Source organism: Talpa europaea, assembly GCF_964194135.1.
Source record: "Talpa europaea genome assembly, chromosome: 10".
Taxonomy (NCBI): Eukaryota; Metazoa; Chordata; class Mammalia; order Eulipotyphla; family Talpidae; genus Talpa; species Talpa europaea.
This window is the reverse complement of record NC_140077.1, coordinates 37,290,057-37,313,746: the sequence shown is the minus strand read 5'-3', so window position 1 is coordinate 37,313,746 and position 23,690 is coordinate 37,290,057. Positions and strand designations below refer to the sequence as shown.

Sequence of the window (23,690 nt, the reverse complement as noted above, 5' to 3'; positions counted from 1 at the left end):
CTCTCTCAGGAGACCCTGCATGGGTCTTCACTTTGGAGAAGCTTCCCAGGTGATTGTGAAGATGCCTGTCCAAAAATCACACCTGAAGAAACCTAGGAGTGACTCAGAGGGAATGCCATCGGCCTGGAAATTTGTATCAAGGACCTTAAAAATCCACACCCTTTGACTCAACAGTAACACTTCCAGGAATTTAATCTAAGAAAACAAAGACTTGCAGAGATTGAGTCATAAGGATCTTCACTGCAACACGATTTAAACTGAAAAGTGGACAGTACTGAGTGAAATAATCACCACCGTGAAAAGGCTAGTGAAGGGGCTTTTTTTTTTTTCAGAGTCAAAGAGAGGGCCAGCCCAGGGAGCAGAGCCAGAAGTGTCTGCTTAGCTTGCTCCCTCTCCTAGGTAGGTTACAGCTTATACACCACTGTGGAAATCGGGGTGCAGTAGAAAGACAACACTAATTGTTTTATTCTATTCATTAATTCTATCAGTATTATCCTTTCAATTATTTGCTTTGGAATCTGGTACCTAGCAATTTTCTAGCATCCCTTGGTAAAGACAAGAGGTGGGGAGCACTTTGTATACACTTAGAGGGTCATCATCTCTGTAATCAGATGCAATTTGTGTGCACAATGCAAGAACTAGGTCATAAAATCTTTATCTGAAAGGGTGTCCTGTGGCTAAGTGGGTCTGGTCAGACACTGCCTTGTTGTTAACCTTCCCACAGCAGCAGCACAGAGCAGGGATGTGGAATCACAACAAGCTGGGTCTTTGGGGCAGCCTACAGGGCTTCTTCACAGACTGCTCTGCATTAGGTGATGGGGGGCGGGGGGCCTCGGGGTGCTTTTTCTATGTCCTAACAATGCCGACTTCCACTTATTTTCTTCCACAACATGTATTATGATTGGGCGGTAGTAGGCACCCATTAAAAAGTATTCCTTTTGGGGCTCCCTGGTGGCACAAGGGGTTAAGACGCAACCTATAAAACTGTCCGCAGCCACTGCAGCACAAGTTCGATCCCCGGCCAGGGAGATACCCACATGCATAAATGCATAAATGAATAAATCTTTTTAAAAAATTATTCTTTTTTCAATAGCTCCCCCCCCCATTTTTACTTTTTTTTTTTTAAAGATTTATTTGTGCATATAAGAACTGAGGTATCGGTCAGAGGTGCAGGGCGGGTGGTGACAGAAGTCACCAGAAACAGAGTGGGGAACAGAACAGGTGGATTGACTGAAATATACTGCTAAGGGGAGCAGCAGGCGAGTCAGGAGAGGTCTGCTGTGCCATGTGTGTAGTTCCCTGGCTGGCCCGGGATTGAACTAGTGCTGCAGAGGCTGCGGATAGCTTCATACTGCGGTGCTTAACCCCTTGCACCACCAGGGGGGCCCCATTTTCACTCTTTGAAAAGGGTTTAGAGCACTTGTTCACACTTTAGAATGGTTATCTGCCGTTAGTTAGATGACAGGTAGCTTATTTGGATGATCTGCCTTTTCTACACTCTCTATGCAAAAACATAGCTATATATTACTTTTTTAAACCAAGTTACTTTTTTGTTTAAATTACCAGCATCAAATCAAAACTTGAAGCCTGGTTCACTTAGAGCAGGAAGGATTGCAGATGACATTTACTTGGACCTTGAACACAACAGCACGCCTTTGTGCCATGCATAAGGTTCTGCTTGAATAACTCCAGCAGAAAGGAACTCACTGCCTTCCTCAAGCGGCACAGTAAGCCCTCACTGAACACCATGGACAAGTGCTCAGAAGCTGCAACTTTAAAAGACCCATCACCAAACAGTCCCTTTGGAATAGCAGGATTGTTTGTCCTCACCAGGGATTGTTTTCTCTCCTCACTGTTAAGGAAGTATAACCACACTGGACAAACCAAATAACATTATTTGAGGACCCACTGTACCTTCTGGCAATTAAAAAGGTACTCCTTATCCAGAGCAGGTGTCTACCTTCCTGAAGCTAAAACCCCCATCTCATAATACAGCTTGCAGTACATGGCATCATAGGCTTCAGCAGAGCTGTTTTGGTTTTTTTTTTTTAATTGACTTTTTTGTTTTGCTTTTTTTCATTCAGCAGAGCTGTTTTGTGGTTTTGTTTTTTTTTAATTGACTTAAAGGATGACCACCATACTCTTCCATGACAGTCAAGATAGTCTTGCAAATGGACACTCACAACACCACGCTTAAGTCAAGCCTTGTTCAACTCCTGTTGCCACAATCACCCAGTGTTCCCTGAACTACAGAAGCCCCTGCTCCACCAGTGACTCCCGGCCTGCAGCAGCATGGGTAACTCTACAGATGCCCTTTGGAGGCAAACAATCTGCCTGAGGTTACCAGCTCAGCCAGTCGTCAGAGCTGTCACACCACCAGGAGCTGCACAATCAGGCACAGCCTAGCAGATGAGATACCTTTCCAAGGACAGCAGAGTGACAGAAAAGTGACATTTCTTTCCTCGCTCTCTTGTTGCCTTTCCCTTTAATTCCACTTCTCATTCCATTCACCTCCCCAAACCTAGAGCAACTATCCCTTTGTGTTTATATTTCCTTGTGTTTTTGCAAAATGAACAATTTTTATATAATTAATTTATGCAATAGCACTACATTACCACCTCACTCAGCTCTTTAGTTTCCATTGAGCACTACACTGTATGATCTGCCCCATGGCCATGTGTGTCTCTGTATGTCACCAGTTACTTAAACAGTTGCCGGGGCACATCTCCATCACTGCAGCCCCCAGCTCTCCAAGGACAGACCCCTGCATACAGCATAGAGCCTGGGGGATTCACATGCAGGAAAGGGACCTCAGGGTCAGGGCTTTGCTGGTGGCCAGCCAGAGGCTCCTGGATGGCTGCACCAGCAGGAGTGAATTCCCGCATGTCCACACCCTGCAGCCCACTGACATCACCCTTTCTAGTTTCTGCCAGCCTGAGAAGTGGAAAGAGATAGAGTTCATTGTAGATTCTTACCAAACTTGACAGAACCACACCTTCTAGGAGAATAGCAAGAAAGGCATGTGCCACCTTAAGCGTCAGTGGCGTTAAATACAAACAATTGCTCTTTTTTTTTTTTTAGGTTGTATTTTTTTTTATTTTTTTTAAATAATAAATTTTATTTTTATATTCCCCCATACAATTGCAAACGCCCCATTCTGACCCCAATCCTTCCCCTCCCGCCCCCCACCCCCCAAAAAGTGTCTCTGGTTCATAGTTTTTTGTTGATTTTGATTTTCACTATCTTATATTCATTTTCCTGGTCCCTTATTTAAGTTTTCTAGATTCCTGCTATGAGTGAGACCATCCGGTATTTTTCTTTTTCTTTCTGGCTTATTTCGCTGAGCATGATCCCTTCCAGCGCCATCCATGTTGCTGCAAATTGCATGTGTTTATCTTTTTTGAATGCTGAGTAATATTCCATGGTGTCTATGTACCACATCTTCTTGATCCAGTCATGTATTTTTGGGCATTTGGGCTGTTTCCAAAGCTTAGCTATTGTAAACAGTGCTGCTATAAACATAGGGGTGCAGGTGCTCTTTGGAATTGATGTTTCTGTGTCCTTTGGGTAAATACCTAGGAGTGGAATTCCTGGATCATATGGAAGCTCTATGTTTAGTAGGTCCAGAAATCTCCACACAGCTCTCCATAGTGGTTGGACCAGACAAACAATTGCTCTTTAATAAAATCCCATCAGGGGACCAAAATGCCTTGAGTTGTGACAGACAGCTGAGGCACAAACATCACACACTGGCTCATAAAACGCTGTAGATCTCCCCCGCGTCAGTCAGTCAGTCAGGGGAGCCTCCTCCCAAGGAAGCAGACTGGGGAGGGTGGCTGGGGGGAGGTGGACAGCAGATCTCTCAGGCCACTCCAATTTTTCATTCCCGATGACTGCTACTCTCAGCTCACACATGTGACTCCCATGTGATCTGACAGCACCTGAAGCAGTCTATACCTGTTCAATGAGTCCCAGCAAGGTCAAGTTGCTCTAAAGGTTGCTAATGCTTACTCTCAACCCCTGTGCTTGCTTCATCACAGATCAGGAACCAAGGGACCTGCAGACCAGCACTAGTCTGTGGGGGAAAAAGCCAACGAGTCTGCCTGGGAGTCACAGTTAAAGGGGTACTTGACTGATAACAATATAAATAACAGCTATGTTTACTCACTGAGTGTTCACTGTGTGCCAGGTCCTGCTGTGTCTGAACTCTTTATAAACAATAACTCCTTTAATCCTCATGATACCTGTCCTACTATAATCCCCATTTCACAGATGAGGAATTTGAGGCACAGAGAAAGTGACTTGCCGGGCCTCCCTGGTGGCGCAGGCAGTTGAGCGTAGCTCTGTGAAGCTGTCTGAAGCCTCTGCAGCACAGGTTCGATCCCAGCCAAGCGGGGAGAGACCCACATGGAGCACAGACCTTTCCTGCCTTGCCTGCTGCTCCCCTCAGCAGTGTATTTCAGTCAGTCTGCCTGTTCTGTTCCCCACTCTGTCTCTGGTGAATTCTCACCCCCCACACCTCTGGCCTGTACCCCAGTTCTTGTGTGCATGAATAAATCTTTTATTAAAAAAAAAAGAAAGAAAGAAAGTGACTTGCCTAGGGTCACAGTAAATTGCAGATCCAGAATTCGAACCCAACAAAAGTTATCCACTGTACTAAGCTAACTGCCAAGTGACCTAGTCTCCCTGACCTGTTCCTTCACTTGTAAAGTTGAGTAAGGAACCCTCCCCTCCAAGGTTGTTAATGAGATGAAAAAAAGAGCAGACAAAGTATACTGTGCACTACAAAAGGCCTGCCACTGCACAGCACACAGCCATCCAGGTGCACACAATCGCTTCCCTGCTCTACTTACCTATTTTTCTTTTCCTTTTTTTTTTTAAAGATTTATTTTATTCATGCATACAAGAACTGGGCCAGATGTGCAGAGGGGGAACAGAGAGGGTAACAGAACAGGCAGATTGACTGAAATATACTGTTGAAGGGAGCAGCGGGTGAGGCAGGAGAGGTCTGCCGCACCATGTGGGTATCTCCCTGGTTGGCTGGGATCGAACCCGTGCTGCAGAGGCTGCAGACAGCTTCAGAGCTACACTCAACAGCCTGAGCCACCAGGGAGGCCCTACTTACCTATTTTTCTTTTTTTTGAAGATTTATTTATTTATGCATACAGGACTGGGGTACAGGCCAGAGGTGCAGAAGGGTGAGAGGCTTCATCAGAGACAGAGCGGGGAACAGATCAGGCAGACTGACCGAAATACACTGCTGAGGGAAGCAGCGAGCAAGACAGGAGAGGTCTGCTGCGCCATGTAGATAGCTCCCTGGCTAGCCGGGGACCAAACTCGTGCTGCAGAGGCTGCAGACAGCTTTATAGTGCTGTGCTTAACCCTTTGCGCCACCAGGGAGGCCCTACTTACCTATTTTTCACAACTCTGGGAATGGTGTAGTGTCACGGACCCATCAGAGAGAGTAGGACTTGGAGAGACTCGGAGAGGTGGCCACAAGGATACTACTTACTAGAGATCAGTGTCACTCATCGCCCCTCAAGCTATCTCATTCGTCAACCATCCCCTTTCAACCATCCCCTTCTCCTTCCCAAAGAGATCAGCAGGTGGGAACGGCTAACAGAAAATTCAGACTCTGGTTTCTAAACACCCCAGTTAAAACGGCGTTCCAATCCATCGAAAAACTCACAGAAAGTCAGTCAGACACCTCTGGCAACAGCCCTCACATTCGCCCGCCTCTGGCCATATTGTCCTCCCTGCAGACCACCCTCCTACCCATGCCAACTCTACCCATTCCTCTCTCCAGCCCTAGGCTTAAGAAGTGTCACAGAGAACTGACTGGAAGCAGCAGCCAGACGCACCCTGTGCCTTCCAGAGTCTTAGGAGCCTGGCCTAATTTTCCCAGTGCTTACTGAGCACACCACCAAACAGAAACATAGGACTCCAATGAAGATTCACTATTCACACATTAATTTTCATCCAAATGTCCCCTAATAATGTGCCTTACCTGCACACACTGCCTTCACTGGGCCTGCCCACCCAGCCTTGCCCCTCTCCAGCACTCACCAGCCTCCCAGCAGCCTGCCTACACCCAGCCCATTGTAGACTTGACTTTAGGCACTTTACATTCAAAAGGCCTCATATGTCCTGCACAATCTACCAGGGACACCTGCTCCTTTAGGTTCGGGCTTTCCATTGAGACAATAAACTCCTAAGGGGTGGGAACTATCATCTCTGTCACCCTTCTGAAACTCTTGATTTTGCATCAAAAACACTTGCTATTTACCATAAATTACAAGATGGAAAGAGTAGGAAGTCAATGAGAATGACTACTTTTTGGCATTTTTTAAAGCTCCAGAAAAAACAGAGCAACTGAAAAGGAAAACTTTTGATGGGTGACAAAAGGATATAAGGCACATCTAAAGAAAAGGTGGAAATCAGGTATTTGAGGTGGGTCTATAGTGTGTTCATGCTCTTATTTTCACCTCTGCAAGCTCAGCACAGCGGACCCTGGTGCACAGCAATGACTCTGAACATGCTGGATGGACGGGTGGATGGACAGACAGAAGGACAGATAAAATGTAAGGCAAACCTGTCTGGGCTCCAGTCCAAGGGTTGTGTGATCTCATGCAAGAAGACACTGTGACCCCTCCCCCGAGTTTCCACAAGAACTCTTAATATGAAGGTGGTCAGGAGCAGAAAAATAAGCTTACATGAAATTTCACAACTTCCCACAGAAAGGAAGAGCTGCTGGACATTGTTTATTTCCTCTCCTGGCCTCATAAATGGGGGAGAAAATACTGCAGGATTTACAAAGATGGTCTCCCATTTTCTATCAGATGATGAGTTAGAATACACAGGCATATAGGTACTCACACACACACTCCTAAACTCTAAGCTGTCTGAGCTGCAGCTATTTCAGCTATTTTTTTTTCCAGGGGAAGGACTCAGGACCGGCACATTTTGGTTTTGTTTACTCTCTTGCTTTTCCCTGGATCAAGTTCCCACTGAGGTTGGCTGTGGGGGTGGGCCCCAACTGAGTGTCCCCAGGGTCTTTACCCTATTATTTTTATTAAAAACATTTTCCTATGGGACCAGAGGCTCAATAGCGTCAATTTCCTGCTTGAACTCTGTCCTGTGACTAAGCAAGACGCCACGGTAGTCAGAACTGGAAGTTTTTGCTGTGTCACAAAAAGAATGAGACACAGAGGTACTGCCTGCCAACATCAGACCCATTCCCCGGCCTGGCACTAAACTTAGAAGTCATGTCCTATGTATGCCTCCAAAGGGTCCCTCCTATGTGACAGGCACTCTGAACATGTCTGCTGAATGAGTGCTGTGACCACGAGAGGTAGAGGGCATCGGAGGCTCAGGACACACATCTCAACAGGAACCTTAACTGGATGGCCCAGTGTACAGAACAAATGCTGTCTTCATAAAGAAACTGACAAGGACTCCAAGGCTGGCCCAGCCTCTCAGCAGCTGACACTCCAAGCAAGCTGCTGAACCTCTGTTGCCCCAGTTTTCCCTTCTATAAAGGAAAATGCCAATTGCATGGGTAGATAAGATTTCTTCCAAGGATCAGCAATGACTGGTGAGCTGCGATGCACTGCTTCTTGTGCACCTTCCCCGGAAAGGTCAATGCCTGCAAAGTGAGGCCCAGATCAGAAAAAACCAGCCAAAGTTCCCAAGGCTCCCCGCCCAGCCTGGGGCTGGCAGAGAAGCCTTGACAGGAATCCCAGCCTGGGAAGAAACCTGGGCCTTGTATCCAGCTCTGCCAGTGGCATGCATTACTCTGGCTGAGTCCTCAGGGTGTCTGGACTGCTGTTTCTCATTTGTAAAATAAGCAGTTTGGGCCAAATTAGTCTAGAATGTCTCCATCCTGATACTCAAGAATCTTAAGTTGCCGAAGAAACATAAACAGGAAAACAAAGTTCTGGACAGATAAGAAATAGAGGTTACCTTGAATGAGGAGAAAACAGAGGTTACCATGAGAACTGAAAAAGTCATTATATTTTTTAAAGTATTTTTTAAAGTATTATTTCTTACATTTAAAATACAGAAATAGCGACTCCCTGGTGGCGCAAGGGGTTAAGACGCAACCTATGAAGCTGTCCCCAGCCACTGCAGCATGAGTTCGATGCCCAGTCAGCAAGGGAGCAACCCACATGGTGCAGCAGACCTCTCCTGACTGGCCCGCTGCTCCCCTCAGCCTGTTCTGCTCCCCACTCTGTCTCTGGTGAATCCTCTCACCACCCCCATCCCCCCTCAGCACCTCTGGCCTGTACCCCAGTTCTTGTATGCATACATAAATAAATCTTTAAAATATATGTATATAGCTCTTTCTGTTCTCCATCATGGCGGATCAGGGTGAAAAGGAGAACCCCATGCGGGAACTTCGCATCCGCAAGCTCTGCCTCAACATCTGTATGGGGGAAAGTGGAGACAGACTGACCCGGGCAGCCAAGGTGCTGGAGCAGCTCACAGGTCAGACCCCCATGTTCTCCAAAGCTAGATACACCGTCAGATCCTTTGGCATCAGGAGAAATAAAAAAATTGCTGTTCATTGCACAGTCCGTGGAGCCAAGGCAGAAGAAATCTTGGAAAAAGGTCTAAAGGTGCGAGAATACGAGTTACGAAAAAATAACTTCTCAGATACTGGAAACTTTGGCTTTGGGATCCAGGAACACATCAATCTGGGAATCAAATATGATCCAAGCATTGGTATCTACGGCCTGGACTTCTATGAGGCGCTGGGTAGGCCAGGTTTCAGCATCGCAGACAAGGAACGCAGGACAGGCTGCATTGGGGCCAAACACAGAATCAGTAAAGAGGAGGCCATGCACTGGTTCCAGCAGAAGTATGATGTGATCATCCTTCCTGGCAAATATCCAAAAAGACTAATAAAGTCTGTTCAGTGAAATGTAAAAAAATAATAATAAAATAAAATATATGTATATATAAATAAAATGAAGTTTCTTCCCATTGTTTTATTATCACAGCATCTGCCACCTACCAGAGAGACTTCTACCACCCTTTGGACAGCAGGTTTGCAATGGTCAAAATGATGTACAGGAAATTCATTTGGTCCCAGCACCATCTCAAGGAGTCAGAAAGTAACCTTTTAAGGAACTTGTCTTATGCCATTCAGACAAGTAACCTGAAGCTGATTCAGAAAGGAGCCTGCAAGCTGCCTCAGTGAAACATGCCACATATGGAAAAATATGGTGGGCAGAGAAAACACCCTGTGTTTAGAGCCAGTCACCAAAGCAGCAGAACTGAGTCTCAGGAGTTACCTCGAAGACCACTGCTCCCCACACAGGAGCTCCGGAGACCCCACATACAGGTTGCCCATCCATAAGTGCTTATTTACACATCAATGGTGAAGAGTTCTCTTATGCAAATAAGAGGGCCAGCTACCAAAAATATGGGTTTTTTTGTTTGTTTGTTTTTTTGGTTTTTTAATTTTTTTTTAAGATTTGTTTATTTATTTATACAAGCACTGGGTACAGTCAGAAGCACGAGATGGTGAGAGGATTCACCAGAGCCAGAGCAAAGAACAGAACAGGCAGACTGACGAAATACACTGCCGAGGGGAGCAGCGGGCGCAGTAGAAGAGGTCTGTTGCACCATGTGGGACCCTTACCAGCGGCCAGGGATCGAACCGGTGCTGCAGAGACTGCGGGCAGCTTCGCAGCCCAGCGCTCAACTGCTGCACCACCAGGGGAGGCTCCCCAAAACATGTTTTTAAAGAATAACTTTTGGGCCTCCCCGGTGGCACAGCCAGTTGAGTGCCACACTGTGAAGCTGTCCACAGCCTCTGCAGTGCCGGTTCAATTCCTGGCCCACCAGGGAGATTCCCACATGGCACAGCAGACCTCTCCTGTCTCACCCGCTGCTCCCCTCAGCAGTGTGTTTCAGTCAGTCTGCCTGTTCCGTTCCCTGCTGTCTCGGGTGAATTCTCTCGCCCTCCCACAACTGTGGCCTGTACCCCAGTGCTTATATAAATAAATAAATCTTTTAAAAAATAAACAAATAACTTAAAAAAAGGTAACCACTTCTCAATGCAATGGACAATCGGATGCAGATTCACTCTGTTCCTCCAACTCACTGTCTTGGGCAGCAGGGAGTAGTTTTTTTTTTTTTAAAGATTTATTTATTTTTATACAACAACCAGGGTACAAGCCAGATGCGTGGGAAGGTGAGAGGATTCACCAGAGACAGAGTAGGGAACAGAACAGGCAGACTGACTGAAATACACTGCTGAGGGGAGCAGCGGGCGGGAGAGGAGTGGTCTGCCGCGCCATGTGGGATTCTTGCTGGCCAGCAGGGATCCAACCCAAACCCGCACTGCAGAGGCTGTGGACAGCTTCACAGCGCTGCACTCAATCGCCTGCACCACCAGGGGAGGCCCAGGGAGTAGATTTTTTTAATCAGCCACACTGTGACCACTTGTCATTTTTAAAAGCTTGGCTCACCCTGAACGGAAACCTACAAAGGTTAACAGAGGAAGCAGATGAAGATAGGAGTATCCCGTGGAAACACAGCAAGCACCAATGCAGACTCTGGGTTCAGCTGTGTCTCACCACATCACTCACAGCTCAACTCAAGCAAAGGAAGGTGAATCTTTCAGGTACCTTTGCTCTCTCTGTCTGGAAGGATTTTAAAACAAAAGCACCCAAGCCTACGGTTTTCAAACTGTGTTCTGTGGAACCCTGGAGAACACTGTGAAATGCCTCAGGCAGGTTACAAGGGACAAGCTCCACACCTCCCCTCCCATAACACCATAGTGCCTGTTTGCCTATTTTACACATCTGGCTCTTATGTAAGAGTCCAGTAAATAAAAAGGGTGCCACAGTTTAAAATTTTTTTTAATTAAATCAATAAATCATAAAGGATATTTATACTTCACAAGTTATTTCATTTAAATGTTTGCTGCTCTGTGAAGAAACTGAAGCTGAAGAGATTTATAGCCACACTCCTGCACCCATTGTCTCAGCAACCACCCTGTGCTTTCCCAGTGAATCTGCGGACTCTCAGGCAAGGGGTGATGTGGACTGCATCTACCGGGACAGAACAGTCTATTCCATCGTTAGATGGCACCGATTATGGAAGACAAGTTCTTACTTTTAAACAAAAGGCATAGGAAGGGGGATTGCTGTGAATTAGCAGAGACTCAGAATTCCATATTAACTAAACACAACATGAAGAAAGACCTGATTAAAATCCTGATCTGAATAAACCATCTATAAAAACATATTTCTAAGGCAAGTAAAGCTGAGTATCAACTAGGTATGGGATGTTAATATTGGGCCTCCCTGGTGGCAGAGGGATTAAAGTCTCAGAGCTATTGCCAGCCACTGTGACATGAGCTCCATTCAGGCCAGGGAGCTGACCCACATGGTGCAGCAGACCTCTCCTGTCTCACCCACTGCTCCCCTCAGCAGTGTATTTCAGTAGATCCACCTGTTCTGTTCCCCAGTGTGTCTCTGGTGAATCCTCTCACCCCCCTCTACCTCTGGTCTACACCCCAGTTCTTGTATGCACAAAAAAATTCTTTTTAAAGTTGTTAATATTGTTGGTTGTAAAAATGGTGTTCTATAAATATCTCTTAGGGACATACCCTTAAGCATTTATGGAAGAAGTGATATGCTGTCTGGGATTTGTTTTAAAATACTACAGAAAATAGAAGTTGCTGGGTAACTGTGTATTTTTTCTATTATCCCATCCATCTCTGCCTATGTTTGAAAAAATTATAAAAGAAAATAAAGGGAAAGAGGAAGATATGTCGTAAGTTGAGCTCAATTCTACCACCTGTATCTTCCACCAGTCTCTGCATGTTCATCATCTGGGATCAAAGAGAATCAGGTCTCATCACCGCCCTATATCCATGAGAAAACAGGTACCTGTGTCCCTCTAAGTCTCCTTTCTTCCAAAACAAACTTCCCAAGATCCTTTAGGAACCTCCTGACCACACAAGGAAATGCCTTCTTTAAAACACGGACTCCAGGGGCCTCCCTGATGGCGCAGTGGTTGAGCGCTGGGTTGCGAAGCTGCCCGCAGCCTCTGCAGCACCGGTTCAATCCCCGGCTGCTCCCCGGCCACCAGAGGAGGGTCCCACATGGCGCACAGACCTCTCCTGCTCCCCTCGGCAGTATACTTCGTCACTCTGCCTGTTCTGCTTTCGTTCTGGCTCTGGTGAATTCTCTCACCCTCCCGTGCTTCTGACTGTACCCAGTGCTTGTATAAATAAATAAATAAATCTTTAAAAAAAATAAATAAATAAAACACGGACTCCAGGATCAAAGCATTGTAAAAGTGCTCAAAGCTATGAGCAGCTCCACGAATGTGGGCTCCTTGTCCACACACACCCTAGACTCTCCCTGGGGCATCTCTCTAACTCCTGGTATAGCCTGTGCCCTGGGACACCTCCTCATTTCAAGCACAGGCAAGGTACTGACTCGCTACTCAAGGGCAGGCCACCCCGACAGCTTCTGTGGCGCCAGCAGCCTGCCCATGCCTTACATAAATGATTTCAACACTCAACAAAGCCCTAGGAAGAGATTTTCCTTACAAATGAGGAAAAATGAAGCCCAGAAAGCTTAAGCGACTTGCTGAAGTCATACAGCTTAAGGTAGAAGAGCCAAGATATAAAATCCAGTTTCTAGGGGTCCCCAAGATTGTGTTCACGACACTCAAGTTGTCTCTGATCTTGTGGCCTCACTCCCTGGCTCCAAAAACACCAATGTGCAGGTCACCTGGTCATTCACCCATGCCACCCATCTTCCCAGATGTAACTTAACACTCTCAAGACAGAGACAATCATTCTGTTCCCCAGGAACCTCCCCATCCTCAGGAAGACCTGCCCATCAGTTAACTAACCCCAGTAGTAGGCAAATCACCTTGACAAGTCTCCAAACATCCCCAGAAACCCTTTTCATGAAGTAGAGCTTGGTCATGCTCAATTATGACAAAAAGAGGTTTAACTCTGTCAAAAAATGATGTTTACAAAACCAGACATCATCATTGTTGAGACAGATGGGGAAACCAAAGCACCGAAGTCACATACCTTACCCAAGGTCACACAACCAAAAACTCCTGGCCCCAGAATCTACTACACATCTGAATCAACTATATACCTAAATAACCAACACATTGTAAAAATCTACTGACCTCAGAATTGCATGTGCCTAGTTCAGCTGATACCAGAATTTAAAAGAATGGTTGCATGAAAGTTTTGGTATCCTGGGGAAAACTCAAAAAACGGTGGCATACACTGATGTTCCAGTTTAGTGCACTTAGGCTTCCCGAAAGTACACTTCTCAGAACACAGATGTCGCAAGATACTCAATGGAAAGGGATTTTGTGGTCAAATCAGTTTGGGAAATGCTGCATAGTAAACCCACTCTAGTGAAGTCCCAAAGCAAAATGACGTCTAAGAGCCCTCGAGAGGCTCCCAATAAAGGGGCCTGTGTGACCGCTCAAACCAGCCCTGCTCCTACGCACTTGACCACAGAACCCTCTCAGTGAGCTCCAGCACCGGAACATCCCCCTAGCTAGTGTCGGGAAGGGTTTTCCTTGGGAAACACCAATCCACAACTTTTTTTTTTTTTAAGATTTATTTTTATTTATTTATACAAGCACTGGGTACAGTCAGAAGCGCGAGAGGGTGAGAGAATTCACCAGAGCCAGAGCAGGGAACAGAGCAGGCAGAAGGACCAAAGTACACTGCTGAGGGGAGCAGCTGGCGCAGCAGGAGAGGTCTGCACACCATGTGGGACCCTCACCGGGTGGCCAGGGATCGAACCAGCGCTGCAGAGGCTGCGGGCAGCTTCGCAACCCAGCGCTCAACCGCTGTGCCACTGGGGAGGCCCCGATCCACACTTTTTGAAAGAAAACCTAGATAGCCAATTACCCCGGATTCAAGATTGAAAAACCAAGCCTGAATGGAAGATGGGGGAAGGCTCTACAAAGCAGAAATAACTAACATACTTCCAGGCCTTTGGGGATGAAGATATTAGTACGGAAAACACACAGGAAACGTGTGAACCCCCCCTGCCCTGCCAAATATGAAAGCTGCCAGGACTGTACGCTTAGCAACTCTGGCCTCAAAAGAGGCACACATGACTTTTTAAACTAAAATCCCTCTTTAAAATCCTATGGTACGCTCCTGAGGCTTTCCAAAACAGGTTTGAGGAAAAAGTACACAATTTTTAGATGAAAAAAAGAAAAGGAAATGCTAGAAAGAGGACTCCAGTCAGGCTACTCACTCCCAAGTCAAGATGCTGTAGACAGCACAGATTTCCTTAGTGAGCACTCAAAGCAAACAGCACAGTGGCTCCCCCAAAAAATTTAAACATAAAATCACCAGTAATTCGACTCCCGGATATATACCCAAAAGAACTGAAAGCAGGGTCTCCAAGTAACATCTGCACTCCCATGGTCATAGTGGCATTATTCACAGCAGCTAACAGGTGGAAGAGAGCCAAGTGTCACTGGAAAAAGAATGGATCGACAAAGTATGGTCTATACAGGCAAAGGATTATCCTTCATGTTTAAAAAGGAAGGCAACCCTGTCACATACTAAAACAGAGATGAACACTGAGGACATTATGGCGAGTGAAATAAGATAGTCACAACAGGGCCTCCCCGGTGGTGCAGCGGTTGAGCGCTGGGTTGCGAAGCTGCCCGCAGCCTCTGCAGCGCTGGTTTGATCCCCGGCTGCTCCCAAACCACTGGAGGAGGGTCCCACATGGCGCGCAGACCTCTCCTGCCGCCCGCTGCTCCCCTCAGCAGTGTACTTCGTCAATCTGCCTGTTCTGCTCCCTGCCCTGGCTCTGGTGAATTCTCTCACCCTCCCGCGCTTCTGACTGTACCCAATGCTTGTATAAATAAATAAATAAATCTTAAAAAAAAAAAAGACAGTCACAACAAAACAAACACCATATGATTCCACTTATACGAGGATCTAAAGTAGTCAAGATCATATAAGCACAAAGGAGAAAGGCAGAACGGTGGTTAAAAAATGGGGACAGGGGAAGACAGGAGTTGTTTAATGGGTGTAGCATGTCAGTTCTGTAAGATGAAAAAGTTGCGGAAGTCTCTTATGCCACAAAGTGAATATACTTAACACCACTGAACCACACACTCATGGTTAAGGTGAGACATTTTATATTACGTGTTCTTTACAATTCAAATGTTTTAATCAAATAAAAATTTTAAAGAAGGAAGGAAATATTGACACAAACTGTAACACAGACAAATCTTGAAGACATTATGCTAAGTGAAGTCAGCAGGGGCGAAAAAACAAAGACTGTGATTCTGCTTAAATGAGGGACCTAGGGGGCCTCCCTGGTGAGGCATGGGATTAAGCACAGCACTATGAAGCAATCCACAGCCTCTGCAGCACGAGTTCGATCCCCAGCCAGCCAGGGAACAACCCACATGGCGAGGCAGACCCCTTCTGTCTCGCCGCTGCTCCCCTCAGTAGTGTACTTCAGGTCAATCCTCCAGTTCTGTTCCCCATGCTCTCTCTCATGAATCCTCTCACCCCCACACCTCTGGCCTGTACCCCAGTTCCTGTATGCATAAATAAATAAATCTTTAAAAAAAAAAATCCTGGAGATGGATGGCAGTGATGTTTGCACAACAATATGAAGCTACTTCACACTGAACTATACACTTTAAAGGAGCACATTTTGTGTTATGCATGATTTTGCCACCACTTGAAAAAGCAAAATGGTTCAAGTGATAAATATTATGTTATGCATATTTTACCACAATAAAAATAAACTCAAAGCAAACAAATCATAACCCTTAGTGTGAAATGAGCATCAAGGTCAACAGTAACCTCTGCAATTATCCACCAGGGGGTTAGAGCTGAATGGTGAACAAGAGATACTCCAGACAGCTCCTTTAGTTTTAAAAGTTTCTATAGCACTTACATGGTACTCTGTCTCAGAAAGATCAATAGAGCCTTACAATTTAGAGATATGCAATCTGCCCCAAGCGAAAGTGAAAAAGGATACAATATTCCTGCTGAATCTCATTTAAGTCTCCTCTACTGAACACGTCGCATCCCTAAGTGCACAGACTGATAAGCAGCTCAGCCCTCCTGTTATGACTGTGGTTCCCGTCTTCCCAAGGTTATTGGAAATTAATGAAGAACCCCTCCACTGGTCTGCAGAGTATGGTGGGAATGAAGCAGAACAAAAACTAAGACAAAATAATTCGCCTACACTGCTTACTTTTTCAGGAAATTAGAAAGCCAGAGTATTAAGAAGTTACTCAATGCTAACCCTTAATCAAAAAACAGTAATCACGGCACAGAGCTGAAATAATGTCTCAGAAATCTAGTCCAACCCCATCAAGTTTCTCTGGACCTAATGCTACTTTGGAAGTGCTGAGAATCCCATAGGACTGAGCAAGTCCTCAGTCAATGCTAAATTTCTGCTACTCTGACTGCTGTACAGAAAAAACGTCAAACCTCAGGTAGTTAAGAGGCTCATCCAAGGTCAGGAAGTTGCACAGCTGAGAGCAGATGCCCACCCAAGACTCTTTCGAGGACAACCAGCTAACATTCAAATTCTAAGTGCAGAAAGGGAAAAACTCCAATCCTGTAACAGGCCATGTGAGCATTCCACAGGGCTGCTGGCAGCCAGCCTCACAGTGCCGGTACCTGATGGGTGACCTTGGGAACTTCAGACACCAATGTCAAATCACCTGCTTCCATAGCAGACATGCTGTGGGTGGCGACATCTATATAGACATCTGGGACTCCCTTAGACTTCCTGTACTCCCACAGCCATCTGCCACTGTGGAGTCACCACTTAGGAATCTGCATGTATTTCTGAAGGGGATCTGGACTTAAACAGGGAGACACCACTCACTCTACAAACAGATGACTATTCATTCACTTCATAGAAATTTACTGAACATATGTCCTGGGACAGCATTCCTCTATTCTAGGCATTAGGAATATAACAGCAAGCTCAGCTTTTGAAGATTATGTTCTACTTCCGAGAACCTATAGTCAAAGTAAAAGCAACCTGACATCTGTTCAGCATAGTTTACGAGGACTCTCACATAACCTTCAGAAACATCAGGAGAACCCCAGGTTGCTGGGTCCAGCAATGCATTGCCCCCAACACTAAGAAAATACTCTGACTTTCGGGCCTCCCCAGTGGCGCAGCGGTTGGGCGCTCGGTTGCGAAGCTGCCCGCAGCCTCCACAGCACCAGTTCAATCCCCGGACACTGGGGGAGGGTCCCACATGGCGCGCAGACCTCTCTTGCCGCCCACTGCTCCCCTCAGCAGTGTACTTCGTCCGTCTGCCTGTTCTGCGCTGCGCTCTGGCTCTGGTGGATTCTCTCACCCTCCCGCACTTCGGACTGTACCCAGTGCTTGTATAAATAAATAATAAATAAATCAAAAAAAGAAAGTTTAAAAAAAAAAAGAAAATACTCTGACTTTCTACCACTGACTGCCAAATAGCACAATTAAGTAGTTATAGTTTTAATTATTTTTGTAGAGTAGGAGATAAGCTCAGAAAGGTTAACTGGGGCTCCCTGGTGGAGTAAGGGGTTAAGTCGCAGCACTAAAGTCATCGGCAGCCACTGCAGCACAAGTTCAATCCCCAGCCACGGAGCTACCCCACATGGCACAGCAGACCTTGCTTATCTCGCCTGCTGCTCCCCTCAGCAGTGTGTTTCAGTAGATCTGCCTGTTCTGCTCCCCAGAGTGGATCCTCTCACCCCCTGCATCTCTGGCCTGTACCCCAGATCTTGTATGCATAAATAAATAAATCTTTAGGGCCTCCCCGGTGGCGCAGCGGTTGAGCGCTGGGTTGCGAAGCTGCCCGCAGCCTCTGCAGCACCGGTTCGATCCCCGGCTGCTCCCCGGCCACCAGAGGAGGGTCCCACATGGCGCGCAGACCTCTCCTGCCGCCCGCTGCTCCCCTCAGCAGTGTACTTCGGTCCTTCTGCCTGCTCTGCTCCCCGCTCTGGCTCTGGTGAATTCTCTCACCCTCCCGCGCTTCTGACTGTACCCAGTACATGTATAAACAAACAAACAAACAAACCAGCAAACAAATAAATAAAGCATGCCTCTATAAAAAAAAAAATAAAAATAAATAAATAAATAAATAAATAAATAAATCTTTAAAAAAAAAAAACAACCAAAAGAAAAATGGAAATGAAGTTTTATTTATATCACTGTCTCTGCTAACCCTTTAGGGCTGAGTGGATGACGAAAAGATGGCTGGTACCTGAAGAGAGTAGGCAGAGAACAAAAGGCCCAGGTAACCTCTAATGAATAATAAATAATCCATACTTAGTATTCAGCAACCAATTCTACTTGTCCTACTAAAAAGCCTGGCAGGGGGATTCCCTTAATAAAGAAATCCTCCAACTGAAACTTCTGTCAAATATTTATACCTAAATTTCCAGGGGCATCTGAACCCCCCGCTCAGATCAGCCACCGCAGCTCTCCAGCTATTGCTCCGCACAGAGCCAAGGCCAGTTCCCTGCTCTACTAGTCTAATTTCTGCAACCAGAAAACACATTGCTTCTCTCATGGTAGGCTTCTGCTGCTGTTGTGTCTCCTGCCCAGAACTTTCCCTCTGTTGAGTTGACAGCACCCTTTCAATACCCAGCTTGAGCCCCAGGTCCAGGCACCCTTCTCCAGCAGCCACCGCTACCTCTATTCTGTTACTGTAAAGCCAAGTCAGCCAGCCTGGGAGAAACTAAGAGGACACAGGGTGGGTCGAGAAGGACACGCAGGTCTGAGCACCGAGAGGACAGGGCCTGCAGGCAATCACCAAGTTCTGCCACTTCCGCCTCACAAGTGAGGCCTGGTGTGAAATGATTTGGGAAGCCTCCACATTTAGATGGTAATAGAGCCTCCAGAGGTGGGGAAATACATCTGGGAAAAGCATATCATATACAGTTTTATTTTTTTTAAAAGATCTATTTATTTATGCATGCATGCAAGAACTGGGGTACAGGCCAGAGGTGTAGAGGGTGAGAGGATCCACCAGAGACAGAGTAGGGAGCAGAACAGGCAGACTGACTGAAATACACTGCTGAGCAGTGCAGCGGGCAAGTCAAGAGAGGTCTGCTGAGCCATGTGGGTCTCCTCCCTGGCTGGGGATTGAACTCGTGCTACAGTGGCTGCTGATAGCTTCATAGGTTGTGTTTTAACCCCTTGCGCCACCAGGGAGGCTTCCATATAGAGTTTTAAATGAAGGAAAAAGTCTGCTTATATCTATATCACTTAATTGATCTGTCTTATAATGTCACTCTCTGGAATGTCCCATTCCCCCAACCAGGCAGCAAGCTGTGGGCTGGAATTTCATCCCACACCCATCTTTGTCTATACCCCAGCCTGTCCTGGGCAAAGCACAGATCAGCACTCCAGTCTTCTCTGATCACATTTGCCCAGCAGCCACCTTTAGTCCCATCTCACAGATAAAGAGACTGAGGTCCACGGCAAGGAAAGGGCCTCACTCCAGGGAGAGGCAGTCAAGGGTCTTCAAGTGAGCAAAATCAGGTATTAGTAACCAAATCCATGAGGATTAACAAAGGACTGCCTGGGTTTCGAGCAATAAGAGTCTGGTACAACTGCAGAAAAACTGGAGAGGCCTGATTTGCTCAGAGCAGGAAAAAACTGTCTCTCTCAGTGGGGGTATAGGGGATCACTTCTTCCTTACAGATCCATGTATAGGGACAAAGAAAGACTACAGAATTCCACAGAGTTCCCCAATTCAGGAAATGACCTGAAACTATAGTGGGAGGGATTAATCAGGTAACAAGTAAAACTCAGAATAAGGACGGAGCTCATCTCTGCTCCTTTCTGCTCTGCAAATTCTGGCTGTCCTTACTTTACAGGCATGTCCTCACACTTTACCCAATGTAACACAGAGAAAGAGCTCACTCATCTCACTGGGGCTGTCATAGAATTAAGTAAGATATGAACTATGTGGTAAAATACAATGTGCTGAAGAGACACAGACTCAGGAGTCCCCTCACAGTCCCAAATAAAACAACACAATTTATTTCTTAGTTACCTGCACAGGCCAAACCTTAATATAGTAGATTACAAATGTCTGGGGTTATAAGTGAGCATGAGCAGAACAGATAAGTTTGCTTTGCTCACCTGCCCATAACCACCCAGGCCAACTTCTCCCAGTCCCAGGACCCAGGAGGTGGGGTTGCTGGTTATCATTTACCTGTAGCACAATACACAATTGTCAGCCAGAGGGTGGGCATTCTGGACAGGGGTTCACACCATGTGTGAAATCTATCAAAGAAGCCCCTGAGTGATGGCAGTATCTCCAATGTAGAGAGGGTGGCAAATGGGCCTGCCTTGGGAAGCCACATGGCTGCTCTCTCAGACTCCCACAAGAGCATCGCACAAAAGCCAGCTTACGGTAGGTCTGTGGACCTGTGTACAAGGCACAAAATACTGGGGAGAGCAAGCAGGGAGGACCCAATGCTTGGTCTCCCTGGCATTGGCTACTCAGGGATGGGACAGCTGTCTCTAACCCTGCAGCTAGAATAGCTCTGAGCTTGGTCTCAAAAGAAGATCTCCCTTGGCTAAAAGTAAAAAAGTCGGGGGCCTCCCTAGTGGCACAAGGGGTTAAGCACAGCATTATGAAGCTATCCGGAGCCTCTACAGTACAAATTCAATTCCCGGCTGGGCAGGGAGCAACCCACATAGCGCAGCAGACCTCTCCTGTCCTGCCCGCTGCTCCCCTCAACAGTGTATTTCAGTCAGTCTGCCTGTTTGTTCTGTTCCTCACTCTGTCTCTGGTGAATCCTCTCACACACACCCCACACACACTCTGGCCTGTACCCCAGTTCTTGTATGCATAAATAAATAAATCTTTAAAAAAAATGAAAGTAAAAAAGTTGGAAAACCACTGCACAAAGACTCCAACAAGCTACTATTTTACCTGCACACCTCCTCCAGACGCACTAATTTGTCATAGTAAATGTCGTCCTAATTTTTTCCTAAAGTATTAACTAAAATGAGATTAACTTCCACAATGCGGTAAGTAAAACTAGGTTCTAAAATCACTGTTAGAGGATAAAATCTAACCCTATTCTATTTCTTGCTTAGGGACCTCCTCCCAGAACTTCAGGCCCCACCTTTTCTACTAGGGATACAAAATGGTGTGGAGGAGAAAGAGGGGGTAGGAGACCTAATTAAGGATCATCTATCCATCTATTTCAGAGATTAAAGCCAGTGCTGATTCAAACACATTCCAGTGGGGAACTGAGTCCACACTGGAACTTCTGCACTTCCTTGACAAACTTTCTCCTTCCAAAAATGGATAGATAAAAGCAATTAAAAAGAAAAAACACCCTGATGAGATTTCACTTGGTCCTTATCCCCAAAGCCACATCTGATGTCCTTCTTTGCATCTTCAAAGCACCATTCCAGGACTGTGTTTGCCCAGCAACTCAGATAAAATCATAAAGTGGGGACAGAATGCAGGTTTGAAGAATGTGGAGGCTAGAGTTGGAAATCCAAAGTGGAGACAGAAGGGCCACCAATGAATGATTTGTTGTGTGGCCATCAGTTTAGTTTCTATATGTAAGTTTCCTTCATCATAAAAAGCGAGGTTGAGATGGCCAATATACATGGGGAGCTGTTACCAGGAACAGCTTATAAAATCACGCCCTTAACAAGTGAGGCTTTTAACAACCAAATAAACGGGTCTCATCAGCCTTTGGCCTACAAGTTGCTAAAGGCATTTCTCAGCCTTCTCCATTCACCCTCAAAACAAGGACAAGACTGAAACAAGGTGGGCCCTGGCTCTGACATGTTAAATGAAACAAATCATAATTCACAATTCCTGGAGCCCGATACTTTGAGGATTTTAACCACTGAGCTGGTGCTTCTTCTAAAGCAAAGCAGAAATAATAGCTTACTTCGTGGGTAACAATTAAAAGCAATAACGCAGAGTGTCTGCTGCAACAGCAGGTACCTAATAAACGCTGGTGCTTTTCCTCTGTGCTGTGCCTTCTTCCTCCAGCTCCCATGTCTAAAAGGCTAGTTTTCCGCATTCCCCAACCAGGCCAGGTCAAGTCTACCACTTGTCACAAACTTCCAGCAGCACCTCACACACAAATCTGTGACCCACCACCCCAGGGAACCAGTCTTTCCTCCTCAGTCGATTCAGCAAAGGCAGAGAGGGCTCTGAGCCCCAGCAGCCACTACTAGGATTTTCCCATGGTGCAATGCAACTTCCCCAACTTTTCCAGGCCCACAGTTTCCAAAGAAACCTAGCAGGCATTGTGCATAATCAACCACAAGGGCGAGCAGATTGAGCTCTGGGCAGAGGGAGCTTAAAAAGTCAGAAAGTGAAAAGGCACCAGTGGTCCCAAAACGCGGTGGCAGGCACCAAAATTCAAGAGTGCAGGTCCTGGTCCAGGTTCCACTCTTCCAGACTGCAACTGGTGAAACTGATGAAAGGTTAGCCAAGACTCCTAAAGAACTGGGGGAAGACGAAGAGCCTTAGAAAAGGGGCTGGAGGCCATCCCTCCAGAGGACCTGCGGCTGTGGCACCTGGATCCAGGCCTTCGTGCCCTGCACTGCTGACAGCCTCGACGGGGCTGGGGGAGGAGGTGTGCAGAGGGGTCTACGCACCCTCCCTCCCCAGGCGGGCTCGAGGAGAAAAAGAGTGTACCCCAGGCCGGCGCGGGTGGAGCAGTGGCTCTCTCGAGCCCCTCGGGGAGCTGGAGAGCGAGCGGAGTCCTAGCAGGCAGGGTCGAGAGGCCCGGCCAGGGGTCTGACACTCACCGGCGCCCTCGGCGGGCTGCGGTGGCCCGACGACGCCGTTCAGGTAGAGAAAGGGGAGCAGGTGAGGCTGCGTCTTCTCCAGCGCCGCGCGCAGGTCCTGGAAGTGGTCCCGCTCCTTGGCCAGGAGCAGCTTGAGCAGCAGCTCCGCCTTGGCGCCTCCCGCCTCCTCGTCCAGCTGCCGCCGCTCGCCGGGACTCAGCGCTCCCGCGGCCTCGAGCAGCCCGAGCACGGCCTCCACCTCCGTCATGGCCTGGGCCAGGCTCTGCTGACACTGGGCGAGCAGCTCCCGACGCTGGGGCTCCATGGTGGCGGCCGCCCCGCCCCGCCCGCCGGACGGCTCCGGACTCCCCGAGGCCGGCGGGCGCGCGATCGGGGCGAGGGGCTGCGGGCGCCGGGGGCCCTAGCGCGCCGGGAAGCGCGACGCCGCGGGGGCCATGGGCCGGCGCCTGGGCGCGCTGGGGGCCCGGCGGCCGGCGGCGCTCAGCAGCGGCCGCCTCCCGGACTCAGGAGCGCAGCCATGTTGGCTGCGGCGGCGGCGGGACTGGAAAAGGAGGAGGAGGAGACGGAGGAGGAGGAGGCGGAGTGGGGACGGCGGCCGGGGCGCGCCCCGAGGCCCGGCTCCAGCCGGGCATGCTCCCCCCGCCCGCGCGCGCCGCCCGCCGCTCCCTCGCGGGGCCCCGAGCGAGCGCGCGCCCCGACCCCCGCGCCGCCCCCCGGGGAGGAGCGCGAGTCCGCGGGGAAGGATCCCGGGCGGTGCTCGCCCGGCCCCGACGGCTCAGGCCCCGCGCCGCGGCCGCCTCGGTCCGGCCTGGCTCGTGCGCCCCGGTCCGGCTCCCCGGGGCCCCGCGCCCCACCACGGCCAGAGCCCCGCCGCCGCCGCCGGCC

At 47.8% G+C, this 23,690-nt stretch overlaps 2 protein-coding genes across 4 annotated transcripts in view; one reads left to right on the top strand and one right to left on the bottom strand.

Annotated features, from left to right (window-relative positions):
• Positions 1 to 23,109, bottom strand: part of DLG5 (discs large MAGUK scaffold protein 5) — a gene marked incomplete at both ends in the record, with an annotated part of 107,185 nt that extends 84,076 nt beyond the window's left edge. For 2 of the 3 annotated variants that reach the window (XM_084246124.1, XM_084246125.1), the window contains one exon: positions 22,800 to 23,109. In XM_084246124.1, coding sequence (XP_084102250.1) covers positions 22,800 to 23,109 — 310 coding nt within the window. The remainder of the gene's footprint in view (positions 1 to 22,799) is intronic. The other variant, XM_084246126.1, reaches the window with a different exon arrangement.
• LOC311179146 (large ribosomal subunit protein uL5-like) lies at positions 8,358 to 9,102 on the top strand (the record flags this gene model as incomplete). Its single annotated transcript, XM_084246127.1, has 1 exon — positions 8,358 to 9,102. One exon carries the CDS (start codon positions 8,358 to 8,360, stop codon positions 8,919 to 8,921), a length of 564 nt encoding a protein of 187 aa, XP_084102253.1. The 3' UTR covers positions 8,922 to 9,102.
• Positions 23,110 to 23,690: the final 581 nt, after the last annotated feature.